The sequence below is a fragment of the Tursiops truncatus genome, chromosome 2, assembly GCF_011762595.2.
Source record: "Tursiops truncatus isolate mTurTru1 chromosome 2, mTurTru1.mat.Y, whole genome shotgun sequence".
NCBI lineage: Eukaryota > Metazoa > Chordata > Mammalia > Artiodactyla > Delphinidae > Tursiops > Tursiops truncatus.
Genome location: NC_047035.1, coordinates 104,269,582 through 104,284,486, shown reverse-complemented (window position 1 = coordinate 104,284,486; position 14,905 = coordinate 104,269,582). Strand labels below are relative to the sequence as shown.

The 14,905-nt window shown below is 34.3% G+C and overlaps 1 protein-coding gene across 3 annotated transcripts in view; it reads left to right on the top strand.

Annotated features, from left to right (window-relative positions):
• The window catches only part of VPS13C (vacuolar protein sorting 13 homolog C), a 174,702-nt gene that overhangs the window by 63,161 nt on the left and 96,636 nt on the right, over positions 1–14,905 (top strand). For all 3 annotated transcript variants that reach the window (XR_004525195.2, XM_019947640.3, XM_073801104.1), the window contains exons 17-25: positions 2,701–2,843; positions 3,685–3,877; positions 5,080–5,194; positions 5,774–5,910; positions 7,109–7,232; positions 8,578–8,695; positions 11,352–11,481; positions 12,290–12,377; positions 13,034–13,173. Coding sequence is in view for 2 of the 3 variants with exons in the window: in XM_019947640.3 (XP_019803199.2) it covers positions 2,701–2,843; positions 3,685–3,877; positions 5,080–5,194; positions 5,774–5,910; positions 7,109–7,232; positions 8,578–8,695; positions 11,352–11,481; positions 12,290–12,377; positions 13,034–13,173 (1,188 nt within the window). In the remaining variant the exon portion in view is untranslated. The remainder of the gene's footprint in view (positions 1–2,700; positions 2,844–3,684; positions 3,878–5,079; positions 5,195–5,773; positions 5,911–7,108; positions 7,233–8,577; positions 8,696–11,351; positions 11,482–12,289; positions 12,378–13,033; positions 13,174–14,905) is intronic.

Here is a 14,905-nt window from a genome sequence, read left to right as displayed (position 1 = left end):
GGACTTCAAATGCTATGTTTAATGGTAGTGGTGAGAGTGGGCACCCTTGTCTTGTTCGTGATCTTGGGGAAGAACATTTTACCTTTCAACATTGAGTATGGTGTTAGCTGTGGGCTTGTCATATATGGCCTTTATTATGTTGAAGTACATTCCTTCTATACCCAATTTATTGAGAGTTTTTATGGTGAATGGATGTAGAATTTTGTCAAATGCTTTTTCTGAATCTATTGAGATAGTCATGTGATTTTTATCTTTTTATTCATGTGATATATTACATTAATTTCTTTTCGTATGTTGAACGATCCTTACATCCCAGAGATAAATCCTAGTTGATGATGGTATATGATCTTTTTACTGTGCTGCTGAATTTGGTTTGATAGTATTTTGTTGAGAGTTTTTGTATCTGTGCTTATAAGTGATATTGGCCTGCAGTTTTTTTTTCTCATAGTGTCCTTTTCTGGCTTTGATATCAGGATAATACTGGACTTGTAAAATGAGTTTGGGAGTATTCCTACTCTTCTGTTTTTTTGAGGAGTTTGAGAGGATTGGTGTAGATTCTTTAAATGATAGAATTCACCAGTGAAAACATTTGGTCCTGGGCTTTTTTTCTTGGGATATTTTTAATTACTCATTCAATCTCCTTCATTATTGGTTTATTCAGATTTTCTGTTCATGATTCATTCTTGGTAGATTATGTTTCTCAGAATTTATCAATTTCTTCTAGGTTTTCCAATTTGTTGGTGGATAGCTGTTCATAGTAATCACTCTTATGATCTTTGGTATTTTTGTGGTATCAGTTGTAATGTTTCTTCTTTAATTTATAATTTTATTTATATGTGTTGTCTCTTTTTCTTTGTTAGTCTATCTAAAGGTTTGTCAGTTTTGCTTTTTGTTTCAAAGAACTGTTGGTTTTGTTACTCTCCATTGTGTTTCTGTTTTTCTGCTGTATTCTCTTTTTCATTTATTTCTGCTGTAATGTTTATTTCCTTTATTCTTCTAACTTTGGGCCTAGTTTGTTCTTTCATAGTTCTTTGAGGTGTAAATTTAGGTTGTTTACTTGAGATCTTTCTTTTTTCTTGATGTAGGCGTTCATCACTATAAACTTTCCTCTTAAAAATGTTTTTCCCGTATCCAGTAAGTTTGGTATGTTGTGTTCCCCCCCTTTTTTTTTTTTTTTTGCAATACGCGGGCCTCTCACTGTTGTGGCCTCTCCTGTTGTGGAGCACAGGCTCCGGACAGGCAGGCTCTGTGGCCATGGCTCACGGGCCCAGCTGCTCCATGGCATGTGGGATCTTCCCAGATAGGGGCACGAACCCGTGTCCCCTGCATCGGCAGGTGGACTCTCAACCACTGTGCCACCAGGGAAGCCCTGTTCCCATTTTTGTTTGTCTCATGATACTGTTTTCCCTTTTGATTTCTTCCTTGATCCAGGAGTGTGTTCAGGAGTATATTGTTTAATTTACGTGTATTTGTGAATTTTGTACTTTTATTATTATTACTGATTTCTAGTTTCATTTCATTGTGATTGGAAAGACACTTGATATAATGTGTATCTTCTTGAATATTTTGAGACTTTTTTGTGGTCTAATGTATGATCTATCCTAGAAAATATTCCATTTATTCCAGAAGAGTATTTATTCTGCTACTGTTTGGTGGAATTTCTCTCTATGTCTCTTAGGTCCATTTAGCATGTAGTGTTACTCAAATCCATTGTTTCCTTATTGATTCTGTCTGGATGATATCTCTTTTGTTGAGAATGGAGTCCCCAACTAATGTTTTATTGCTGTCTATTTCTTTTGGTTCTGTTAGTATTTGATATATGTTTAGGTGCTCCAGTGGGTACATAGCATATTTACAGTTGTTACCTCTTCTTGATGGATTGACCCCTTTATCATTACATAATGACCTTCTTTGTCTCTTCTGACTATTTTTAACTTAAAGTCTATTTTTTTTTTCTGATGTAAATATAGCTACTCTGTCTTTTTTGGTTAATGTTTGCTTGAAATATTTTTCCATCCCTTCACTCTCAGTCTGTGTGTGGCCTTAAAGCTATAGTGAGTCTCTTGTAGGTAGCAGATCATTGTATCTTTTTTTTAAAAAAAATCCATTCTTTCAGTCTCTGTCTTTTGATTGGAGAATTTAATTCATTTACATTTAAAGTAACTACTGAGATATAAGGGTTTACTATTTACATTTTGTTAATTGTTTTCTGACTCTTTCATAGATTCTTTGTTCCTTACTTCCTCTCTTCTGGTGTGGTTTGATGAGAATCATCTCTTTAGTTATCTGTCCTACCTGTATTCTTGACCTATCAATTTTGGGGGCAGAATATTTTTTTCTCAGTGTCTTACTAACTCTCCAAAGTCATCAAGCAGATACTCTTTTTATTTTGTTCAGTTTTTGAGCTAGAGGATTGGTTTGAATTAATTTGCTTTAGTGAAAGCTGCTGAATTGAATCTTTAGGCCACAAAATATTTTATCACATTTCATTTTTATTACCTTTAAAACTAAGAGAAATTAATTTTGAATCTTTTGTAAATGTCCTATTTGAGCAAGCAATTTTGTATTGAGTTTTCTAATGTTCTTTTTTTACAATGAACATACGTTTTTTTAGATCATTTTATAATTTAGCAGATTTAAATATGAAGAAATGAAAGAATTACTTAAAATTTAACCATTTTCATTCATTCTTTCATTTAGTATGTTGCTTATATTGTGGCACTGAAGTTAGTAAGCACCTCTGTTACAATAAGAGAAAACAGAAATATTCCAGAAATACTGAAAATTCAGATAATTGGCCTTGGCACCCAAGTATCTCAGCGACCAGGAGCACAAGCACTTAAGTAAGTTTCAAAAACTTATTATTTTAATTTTTATTTCTATGTTTGACTTCAGGCCAAAAAAAATATAGTGTTACTTAGCATAAAAAAACCTGATTAATAGTAGTTTGTCTCTAATTTCTTTTCCTTTTGTGTGTGAAGATAGTCATTTTATATTACAGAACTATATGAGGAGCTCATCATTTGTTCTCCCCTTCCTTTTTTCCTTCACAAATATTTCTTGTATACTGTTTAATTCATAGATTTGTTACTATGAAGGCTATGCATAGAAACAGTAACTTTCTGTTTTCAAGGTGTTTATGCTGTAGTTGATAAGAGAGGAAATAAAAAGTTAATTTAAGATCTGTATAATATTTGAGAGCTCATAAGTAAGAAGGTACTGTAATGTGAAATACCTTAGGGTTAATGCTACACAAGCTCAGTTGTAGAAGGGAATAACTTGGACTTGGAGATCTGGGGCTTAGGCTAACTGAATGGAAGGGACCAACAGATGCAGGGATGAGGGAGCAGAGTGTGCAGGGTGGCATGAAATAGGGAGATGAATTCCATGAGCATGTATTCCATATAGCATGTATTCGTGCGGCAGTTTGGCAGTGTTCTGAAGTTGGCCAAAGTGGACTTTTCATGAGGAAAAGGAAAATAAAAAAATAAACCAAATCAGAGAAAAAAGCCCCAGACTGTGTGGGTAATTAAATTCTAGGCTACGGAGTTTGGACTTCAACTCTGGGTGATGGGCATGGTCCTGGCTCTCAAAGGAGTTTTTTAAAAGGGAAATTTGTATTTTAACCTATTATATTAGAAGGATCTTATTTGTAATACTTCTTTTTTCTGCACTGGATTGTAGGGTGGAAGCAAAATTAGAACACTGGTATATAACAGGTCTGAGACAGCAAGATATTGTACCATCACTTGTGGCTTCAATTGGTGATACTGCATCATCCTTGCTTAAAATTGAATTTGAAACCAATCCAGAGAATAGTACTGCTGACCAGACTTTGGTTGTTCAGTCTCAGCCTGTGGAGGTCATCTACGATGCTGTGAGTACAAGGAGAAAGTGAATCCTTATTAAACACGTCTTATGCTTCTGACATATGGTTTTCTTCTTTTTTCCTTTTCATATTTAACCTTAATTTACTTAGTAGTTCAGTTTACTGACACTTTTTTCTTGATTAAAGAGCAGTACATGTTTAGCAGTTAATTTTGATTTTTCATATGCTACAGATTTTTTTGTACTGTATGCTTATGTTAAATTTTTTAAAAAAGTAATATACCCTTAAAGAAGTCTGTGTTTATTATACTGGCTAACTACTCACAAATAACTACACACCAGTTTCCTACCCCAGTTTCTTTTTGCTTATTTTCCCTTTCTCTTCAATGTTTGGAACCAATTTAAAAAGCTTTAGCAGCAAATGAAAGAATTTTAGATACTGTTCACGTGAGAAAAAATCATTGCCATTTCTTTGCTGTTGAAAATGCTGGCTCCAGTTCTGTATCTGTAGCTCCATCTTTATTCAGACTCTCTTAACTCATCTTGAGCATCACTCGTTCCATCACTTGTAGGTTGGCCCCACTCTGTCATTGAGATCCCTGACTTATTTTTACTGTACAGTTTAGAAGTAAATTCACAGTGTGGGTGGGAGGCAGAACTTACTGTATTCTGTGATTTTTTTTTTAAATTAAAAAAAATTTAAATTGTGGTAAAATACATAGAACATAATTTCCCATCTTAGCCATTTTTTAAGTGTATAGTTCAGTAGGGTTAAGTACATTCACACCATTTTACATCCAATGCCCAGAACTCATTCTTTCTTGCAAAATGTCTGAATTTAAGTTCAAGTTTTGGGTGTAGGTAAGGACTGAACAGCTTTCTTATTTTCTCTCTAAACTTCAAAGTGCAGGAGAATCCAGTTGCAGTATAGAGAGGTGGAGTTTCACCTTCTAATCTGGAGGCTAAGTCTAGAAGTAATGCCCCATTGCTACATCAATGTGATACCGTAGAACATACTTAAGGTCACCTTAACGATATGCACACATTTGTTGCCTTTCCAATAAGGTGAAGTGGGCTATACCTTTTTTCAGGTTCCCTTTCACTCCAGAGGGAGATGTAGTAGGGTAGATTGTCTTTGGAGGTACCACCTCAGTTCAGAGCCAGAGTTGATTAGAATTAAACTGAAACTTTAAATTTTGTAATATACAAAGTACTCTGTATAACTTGTTTATATTTTAAATGATTTCACAGAAAACCATCAATGCAGTGGTTGAATTCTTTCAGTCAAATAGGGGATTAGATCTTGAGCAAATAACATCAGCTACATTGATGAAGCTGGAAGAAATTAAAGAGAGAACAGCTACAGGTAAAGAATTTGCATAAATGTCATCTAAACTCTCAAAGTTTTTTGCTGTTCTAATGTAAATACTATGTTTAAAATAGTGTAGGTAGTTTTTTGTCAAATATACCTACCAGACTGGGTGAGAAAGAGAATAATATGGGGCACAGGGGATTCTGTCTGCTGTTACCTTCAGGGACCTGTGCTGCAGAGTGAACTCGAGCTGGAAAACATCCCTGTCTCAGTTCTTAAGCGACTGTTCACCGTACTGTGTGTGAATCGAGTTTTAAAGATACATACTTTTGTGCATTATGGCCTCTAATCTTAAGCCACCTACTGTATATGGTTACTTAACTAAAGAAATAATGAATTTTTCTATCTCTGGCTAAAATACTAGCTGTGTTGGGTTTATTATATTATGCAATATGATTGTTTCTCATTGACCATATGCAATTTCACCTTACATGCTGAATGGAGAATCTAATCTGTGAAAAGAACTTCTCCAACATACTTTTCAAGTGATCTTCTTATTCTCGTTGTTAATAATATGATTACATATTTCAAATTGACTGCATAATCTTTCATCATTTCTTTTTCTTCTTTTAGGACTTACACATATTATTGAAACCCGAAAAGTTCTTGATTTAAGGATAAATCTGAAGCCCTCGTATCTAATAGTTCCACAGACAGGTTTCCACCATGAAAAGTCAGATCTTCTCATCTTAGATTTTGGTACATTTCAGGTAGGTGTATATGCATTTCTGTCTGCCCATTTTTGCTCAATTTAGCAGCTAGCTGTCTGACAGTATGCTGTTTTTCCCTCAGAGTTCACTTAAACTAAGCCTAGACTTATTTCTTGTTAGCATTTTGTCAAGCCTAGCTTAGATTGTGTAGTTTGTATGTATCTTACCGCTATTAAAAAAACAACAGCTAACATTTCCTGAAATGGTGGATGATTTGACATTGAGGACTGGCTTACTGCTGTCTTTTCCTAATTAGAGAGAAGCACTCCTAGTTTTCAAGCACTCCTAGGTTTCCAGAATCTAATTACATAGTTTTCTTTGTTAATTTATATGTCTTGAGAATAGAAAATTATACAGATATGAATATATGTTTGTTAAATCACTGACATCAACTAAGAGTTGATGAGTACGAGAGTATGAGAACTGTAAGGGTTTGGGTGTTGAACCTCCTAGAAATCCAATCTTCTGAGAAAAACTGAAGATTTCAAAAAATGTAGTCCTGAATTGATCCTTGTTTCCTTTAGGAAGAGGGAAAAGCAAATCGAGATTGGAGCTGAATTCTAATGGCCTAATTATTCTAGTTATATAGTGGGGAGAGGAAGGAATAAAACCTTCTGTTTCATGGTGAAGAGTTTAGCATAGCTGGCAGGGAAGCTTGAGCCACAAGTGGTGAGAACTCCTGAGAACCAGGAAGAGTCGCATGTCTAGACGGGTTATTTGAGATAGACAGCTGTGTAACTCATCTTGTCATCAATTTAAATGTGCTGAGGGGCTTCCCTGGTGGCGCAGTGGTTGAGAGTCCGCCTGCCGATGGAGGGGGCGCGGGTTCGTGCCCCGGTCCGGGAGTATCCCGCGTGCCGCAGGGCGGCTGGGCCCGTGAGCCATGGCCGCTGGGCCTGCGCGTCCGGAGCCTGTGCTCCACAGCGGGAGAGGCCACAACAGTGAGAGGCCCATGTACCACAAAAAATAAAATAAAATAAATGTGCTGTGCACCTGTTACCCAAATGTAATAGAGATGTATGCTGAAATGGTATATTCCTAATAAAATATTTGCTAATAATTATTAGAAAATTAAGCAAAATGTGAATTCATTAAGGGCAATGTTTTAATTTTATTTAGGCTTTAAGAAAACACAACTAAAGTATGTTGATATAAAGATTTTTCTGTTAAAAAAATTGAAGGTTTTTCTCCATTTCAGCTTAACAGTAAAGATCAAGGTTTGCAGAAGACTAGTAATTCCTCTCTGGAAGAAATAATGGATAAGGCATATGACAAGTTTGATGTGGAAATAAAAAGTGTGCAACTACTCTTTGCAAGAGCAGGTAAACTGTTGCTCAGTTTTCAGGATCTTGAAATTATGTTGAGTAGCATTGGTAAATAGATATGCATGTTTACGTGTATATCAACCCTGATAACATTTTGAACACATATACTGTTGGTCACTTAAGGGAACCAAATAGGAGCCCATCAGTGAAAATCTTTGTCACAGTTACAGAGATGTGGCTGTTCATCTTAGGGTACTTAGTACCATTTGAATCTAAGTCCAGTCATTGCCTGTTTTTTTTTAAAGTGACATAAAACCGCCCAGAATATGGAATAGAAGTTGCAGTTGGCTTATGTTCCTCTGTCCCAGTGTGTTTGGGATGTCTCAGTGTTGTTTTCCCTTGCTGCCTTTATTTTTAAATATTTTACTATTAGCCTAGTCTTTATTTGAGTGGTAGTATGTTTTTTACTTTTGTAGATACCTGAGAAGTATGGATATAGTCTTTAAACCCTAAAAGTAGTGAATTTAATTATTTTCCAAAAGCTTTGGTGGTTTCTACTGCTTAAATGAAGATTGTTGGTTCTCTGTATTTCTTTAGTTTCTAGAAGCAATAGTAAGTATTTGCAAAATATCCTTGAGTATATCACTCTGTGGTAGGTCACTGAAGGAAAGGATGTAGTTTCTGTGTGCAGAGTGTATACTATAGTGGGAGTAATAAGATTTATTAAAATGTAAATATATAATGCTCTACTTAGTTTTATAGATTGAGCCTATTAATTCCTTGAAGAGAAGTACCTACACAGACCATTAAAGCTGCCTTTTCTTTTGTATGTACTTAATAATAATTGTTTGAATTATAAGCAATAAAAGATGTTCATTCATTGCCATCAGTTAAGATCTGTGTAGAGTTCTTTCAGTTATTGGAAGACTGTCTTTGGAACCTTCTTATTTGGAAGATTTTGTCATAAAATCTTGCTTGATAAAACTCATTTTTGCTTTAGAATTATTGCACTTAGGACCCCCAGAAACCTCTTTTTTTCTTGTCTTTCTTTCCCTGTATCTTCCTTTTTTCACTGCAACTCCCCAACCTTGATCTCTAATTCTGGAATCAAGGCAGTAAATTCTTAGGTTTTTTTCCCTGTTTGCTTTAAAATGTAAGGTGTTATTAGAAAACATTCTTCAAATAAATGTTTAAAATTATTTTTATATCATAGTCTTTGACTTTTGTCAATCTGTGTTAAAAAATATAGGTCATTTAGCTTGTATGTTGAAAGAAGTAAAAGTCATCATTGAATATATTTGTTAATTATTTTCTAATAGGTTACTTTTCCATAGAAAATCTGATAATCTAAAACTAATTAATAAATAAAAACTAGTCATTTAATTAAAAAAATTTTTTTCAGATGAAAACTGGAAAAAGTGTCGATTTCAGCATCCATCAACTATGCATATATTGCAACCCATGGATATTCATGTTGAGTTGGCCAAGGCAATGGTGGAAAAAGACATTAGAATGGCTAGGTAATGTATGAGTTTCCTTTATATTATAAAATCAACAAGGTGAAATATATCTGCATCAGTTACTGAATTTTAATAAAGCAAAGCTAGATTTCTGAAGGACAGAAAAAAATAATGATTATCTTACAACAGAAATGCATTTTTAAGGAAATGTTTATTTGAATTATATATCACCTCTCTTATTTCAGAAGTACTTGGGCTTTTACATTTTGTGAAAGTTGGTTATCCCTGTTTTTTGAATGGATCGAATTCAAGGTTCAATATTGAAATATAAAATCTTCAAAAATTATAGGCTCTTTTGATTATGGAACCATATAAAATCTTGAGAATAATCTAAGGGAATGGAAAGTAGAAACTGAATTTTGAATTTAAGTAGATAATTATGAAATTATCTGCTGCCTTCTTAAAAACAGCTTTGTTGAAGTATTACTGACGTTTAATACACTATGTTTGTTTAAAGTGTACATTTTGATAAGTTTTGACGTATTTATCTATGAAACCATCACCATCGTCAAGATAATGAACACATCCATCATCCTCAAAAGTCCTTGTGTCCCATTGTATTTTCTCCCTCATATCCTTACCTGCTAACTCCTCTCCCCTCAATCCCCAGGCAACACTGATCTTTCTGACACTAAAGGTTTGTTAGAGTTTTCTAGAATTTTATATAAATAAAATCATAGAGTTGTAATTCTTTTTTTTTGACTTATTTCATTCAGTATAATTGATTAGAGATTTATTCGTATATGTATCTTTAGTTCATTGATACTCTTTATCAGTTGGAGGTTAAACCAACTGTGCATTACTAGATAAAGCTCTTTTAGTAGTAATGTATTATTCTTTTAAAATGTTGGACTTGGCTTGCTAAAATTTTGTTATGAAGTTTTAAAACCTTACATTTCTGTTTATGAGGGATATTGATCTGTGCTTTTATTTTCTTGTTTTGGCATCAATGTATCAGGCTTCATAGAGGGAAGTTGTGTAGAATTGGTATTTTTTCCTTCTTATATGTTTGGTAGAATTCACCCGTGAAGCCACCTGGGCCTGGAGTTTTCTTTTTTGGGGGAGGGTTTTTAACTACTAATTAAGTTTCTTTAACTTAAATTCAATTTCTTTAATAGATATACGGCTGTTCAGATTATCTGTTTTTTTGAGTGATCTTTGATAGCTTGCATTGCAATGAAAAAGTTTGTCTTTCATGTCTTAGTTGTTGAGTTTATTGTTTTAAAATTGTTTATAATATTTCCATCTTACATTTTTAATACCTGGAGAATTTGTAGTGTTGCTGTTTCTCTCACTCTTGATATTAGTAACCTGTACCTTTTCTCTTTTTTTTCTGATCAGTCTGGTTAGAGGTTTATCAATTTTGTTGATCTTCTGAAAGAATCAGCTTTTGGTTTCAAATATTTTCTCTAATGTATTTGTTTTTTATTTCATTGATTTCCACTCTCACATACAGTATTGCTTTTTTTGTTTTGCTTACTTTGGGTTTCATTTGTTTTACTCTCATAGTTTCTTAAGATGGAAGCTGAGACCATTCAATTGAGACCTTTCTTCTTTTCTAATACAGGCATTTAGTGCTTCAAATTTCCCTTGAAATGCTGCTTAACTGTACCCTACACATTTTGAAACTCTTCAGTCAGTAAACTGGGTATTTGTACAACTTTAGTCATTTGTTTCCCATCTTTCAACTTTCCTTTGTTGACTGATGTCCAGTGTCTTTGAAACAGTTGTTTCACATATTTTGTCCATTTTTTTAGTTATTTTAGTAGGGAGGGTTTATCTAGTCCCTCTATTTGGGATGATATTAGTTTTATGCAATGTTTCAGAAATAATAAAGAAGCATCTCACATTTTTACAGTGCTTTTCAATTTACAGAGTACTTTCACAGAAAGTTCAATCCTTTGAGGTAGGAACAGCTAACTGGCCTCTGTTGAACATTAGTGGTTGCATTATACAGAAAAATCATTCTTCGTTTAGTAGTTAGGCATCTGTCAGCTTGAGCTGTTCAAGCTTAGTTAGGAAGTCAAAGATAAACAACCTGAAAGAGCTTTATGAGCAGCAGATAGCTGCCACAAAGTTATTAGGACAAGCAAACCCAGGCAGTTAGGTGTAATAGGGAAGCAGAAGAGAAGCACGTGCTGAAAAGTAAGCACCTGATGAAAGCACAACAGTGATTCAGCAGTAAGTAAAACAGATAGTCTTCTCATGGAGCTTATATTTTAACCAGAGGAGACATAAACAAGTATACATATGCTATGTCAGGTGCTGATAAATGCTATGAAAGGAAATAATGGGAGGTGAAGGGATAGAGAATGATGGGGTAGATACTCTTTGATGTTCAGAATGAGAAATTTTTGATACCAGGAAATGTTATGTATAGTGTTTTAGGTTTTAAAACATAGATAATTTGTATTTGAAAATGTCTTCCTAAAAATTAGTTAACTTAAGGTTTGGCTGCTTAAGAAGGATACAAAACTTGGCTTACATAGAGCTTCCCATTCCCTGGCAATGTTGAGGCATTAATATAATTAGATTAAAACATATCCAAAGTAACTTTGACCCCAGAATGTAGTCTCTTCTCCATTCCCTTCCCCACCTCCATAGTATAGAGAAGCTGGACCTTGATACCTTATAGTTGAATTAATTATGTTTTTAGATTTAAAGTATCTGGAGGGCTTCCTCTGATGCACGTGAGAATTTCTGATCAGAAGATGAAAGACATGCTACATTTGATTAACAGTATACCCTTGCCACAGAAATCATCTGCACAGTCTCCAGAGAGACAGGTAAATGGAGATAATAAAAATGCTAAGTATCTTTATATTTGTATATATGGTGATTTTTTTCCATCTTTTTGTGAGCTGTTTTGTTTTTCAGTATTGTTTAGGGCCAGTTTCCTTTATTTGATACATTTTTGAGGTTTAATGTGGTTGATTCTGTACAGAACTGCATATGGCATTGAATAAATAAAGACTGTAGCCTATTTTCATTTTGGAGTGGTGGTAGAAAGTCTGTTATAGGGAATAACGGAAAGAAAGATACATAAATGAAAGGAAAAATGTTTTTCAAATTTAGGAAATGTGTTTTAAATAAAGCTAAATATAGAAATCTTCTTTAAAATGTTGCAAAATAAAATGATCATTATAAAATTTTCTTATATGTTAGACTGAAAAGTTCTAGATCACTTTACTTGGAATTGATCTTTACAACATAAATGTTGGACTTCCATTTACTTTGAAATGAAATTTGAGAGCCAACTAATGTCGATACCATTTTCGAGGGACCTGTCAAAAAGACGTATAATTAATATTGTAATAGACAGCAACTGAATGCCACACAATGATAGGTAGACTTATCTACTAGAGTTATACATGGTTCTGCCCTTGTAAATGCAGGTGGTGGTCTTAATAATAAGTAAACTCCAGCCAGCCATTAGTTGATTGCATAACGTTCTTTGTTGGAAGATTTGTGTGCTATGTATGTGTCTTTCCATCTCTCTCTATTCTCTATTACTTTTTCAGTATTTCTCTCATTTATGTACATTTAATCCTGCTAAATTAGTATGTTTAGAAAACTTTTTGTATTATTTTCTAGGTATCCTCAATTCCTGTAACAACAGCTAGTACAAAAGGCCTACTTGGTACGCCACTGTTGCTAGATGGAGTGGAATCAGGGGAGGAAGGTAAAATGTTCTTTATTAAACCAAACCTAGAGATAAACTTTTCAGAAAATAAAGGAATTGTGAAAGTGTTATAGTAGTTTACTGGCTTTATTTCCAGTTGTGCTACTAACCAACAGTGAGACTTCGAGTCATTTATTTTTATTTAAGGCCAAGTTTCTTTGTTTGAATAAAAGTATTTTTGTGATTGACAGTGTTTAAGATTCTAAATAAGCTGCTTTTTTTTGCCCTGATCTCTACTTGATTCTTTTCTCTATCTCTGGTCTAACTGATCTTTTTTCATTTTGAACTAGAATGTAAACTTTATGAGGACAAGGATAATGTCTGTCTTGGTCACCCTGGTGTCCTTAGTGGCTGGTACAGATGGATATGTGATAGATGATACCCAGTAAATATTTTATTGAAAATTGAATAAATAAACTAAAGTGAAAAACAATCAGAAGTGTTGAAGAAGAAAATAGAAGGGCTGTTTGATTTTATATATGATTATCCCATGCCAGGTTGAGTCACTCTGTGGGACTTAGAAAGAAGCTATATTCTGATTCTGAATATGAAGGTTATGTCTAATAAATGAATTTTACTTTTGAGAGATTTCAGTTTGAGTGTTTTATGCAGTTTTCGATGGACATTCTCTCAAGTCAATTGTCTTCTTCCTTTAGAGTCTGATGATGAGTATTTTGATGCTGAGGATGGAGACACACAGACTGGTAAAAGTATGAAAGGGTCAGACATAAAAAAGGTTGCTGAGGCCCCAAATGAGGAGCTCATTAATCTTCTACTGAAGTTTGAAGTTAAAGAAGTATGTATATTTGTTTTGTCCATAAACAAATATATTCTTGTTACTGCTGTCCTTATAAACTGTCTAATGCTAGACCCAAACATTAAGTATATTTAAAATGTGGTACTCTATCTTCCCTACTGCCACCCCCCCACACACACACATATACTTCTAAGAAAATGAAATGTTATTTTGTAAAAACTGATACAAGTATGATCTGTGGTACATCTGATCTATTCTGGAAAAGCTCGAGACTCTTAGTTAGGATTTTCTTTTCTGTAGAAAATTTCTGTGACATGTTTACTTTAATATTTTTCAACTTTTAAGCCAAATAATATAGTTTATTGTCATGTTTATAATTTAGAAAAATGTAAACAACCTAAATTTGCAACACGGCTTTTACAGCCATTGAAAGTCTGGTAGTAATAAAAGAAAACATCGACATCGAGAGATGGTCAACGCATATCTTTATTTGGGGAAAAAAAAAGCGATTACAATTCCAAGGATATTATGATTCCATTTAGAAAATAAACACACACATACACACACACTTTTTTTTAAAATAAATGACAGTGTTCATCTCTGTGTGGTGGGATTATAGTTTTTCATTCCTGCCTGTTTGCTTTTATATATATTAAAAAATTTTTAAATGAATATGCATTGCTTTGAAATAAAACACAAAAGGTATAAAAAGGAGGTATTTCTTACTGACTGCTTTATATCTAAGTATTATTGGTATTTGTTTAAAGAAAGATATGTTCTCCATGTTTAGACTTCTTTGACTTCTGTCTTTCTCTCATACTCCCATCTAACATATCAGAAAACCCCTTGACTTTACCTTCAAAATGTATTCAAATGATTGCTCTTCCCTTCCACAGCTATTGCACTGTCCATGTCACCATCATATCTTGATTGGACTATTGCAGTAGCCTCTTGTCTCTCTGCTTCCATCATGTACTCTGTTCTGTAGCTAGAGTGATACTATTTTTAATCTTTTCTTAAAAAAATATTTATCTTTTTGACTGCATTGGGTCTTAGTTGTGTTATGCCGGATCTTTTGTTGTGACACGCAGGCTTCTCTCTAGTGGTGTGCAGGTTTTCTCTTTCTAGTTGAGGCATGTGGTCTTAGTTGCCCCATGCCATGTGGGATTTCAGTTCCCCGACCAGGGATCGAGCTGTGTGCCTTGCATTGGAAGGTGGACTCTTCACCACTGGACCACCAGGGAAGTCCCTAGAGTGATTGTTTTAGAGGCAAAGTCAGTTCATGCCATTGCTTTGCTCATAACCCTACACAGGCTTCCCATCTCACTCACAGTAAAGGGCTAAATTCTTCCCATGGCCTACAAGTCACACCATGTGACTTCTTTGGCTTCATCTGCTGTTCTCTTCTTCCTTGCTCATTTTGCTTCAGCCATATTTCATTTATTCCTTCCATAAATGTTTATCAAGTGTTGTCATGTACCAGGCATTGTTTTAGATACTAGAGCTACAGCAGTAAGCAGAGTTCTTCCACATGGAGCTTACACTTGCCTTTTGTACTTTCTTGTATACCAAAGCATATTCTTTGTGCTTGCTGTTTCCTTTGCCTGGAAAACTTTTCTTGCATGACTTGCTTCTTTACTTCCTTTAGAAATGCCATCTTATTGGAAAGGCCTGACCACACAACACAAAATAGCAACCTTTGCTTTGCCCCATCCTCCCTAGAATGTAAGCTTCTTGAAGACAAGGACTTTGTCCTGGTCATTTTGATGTT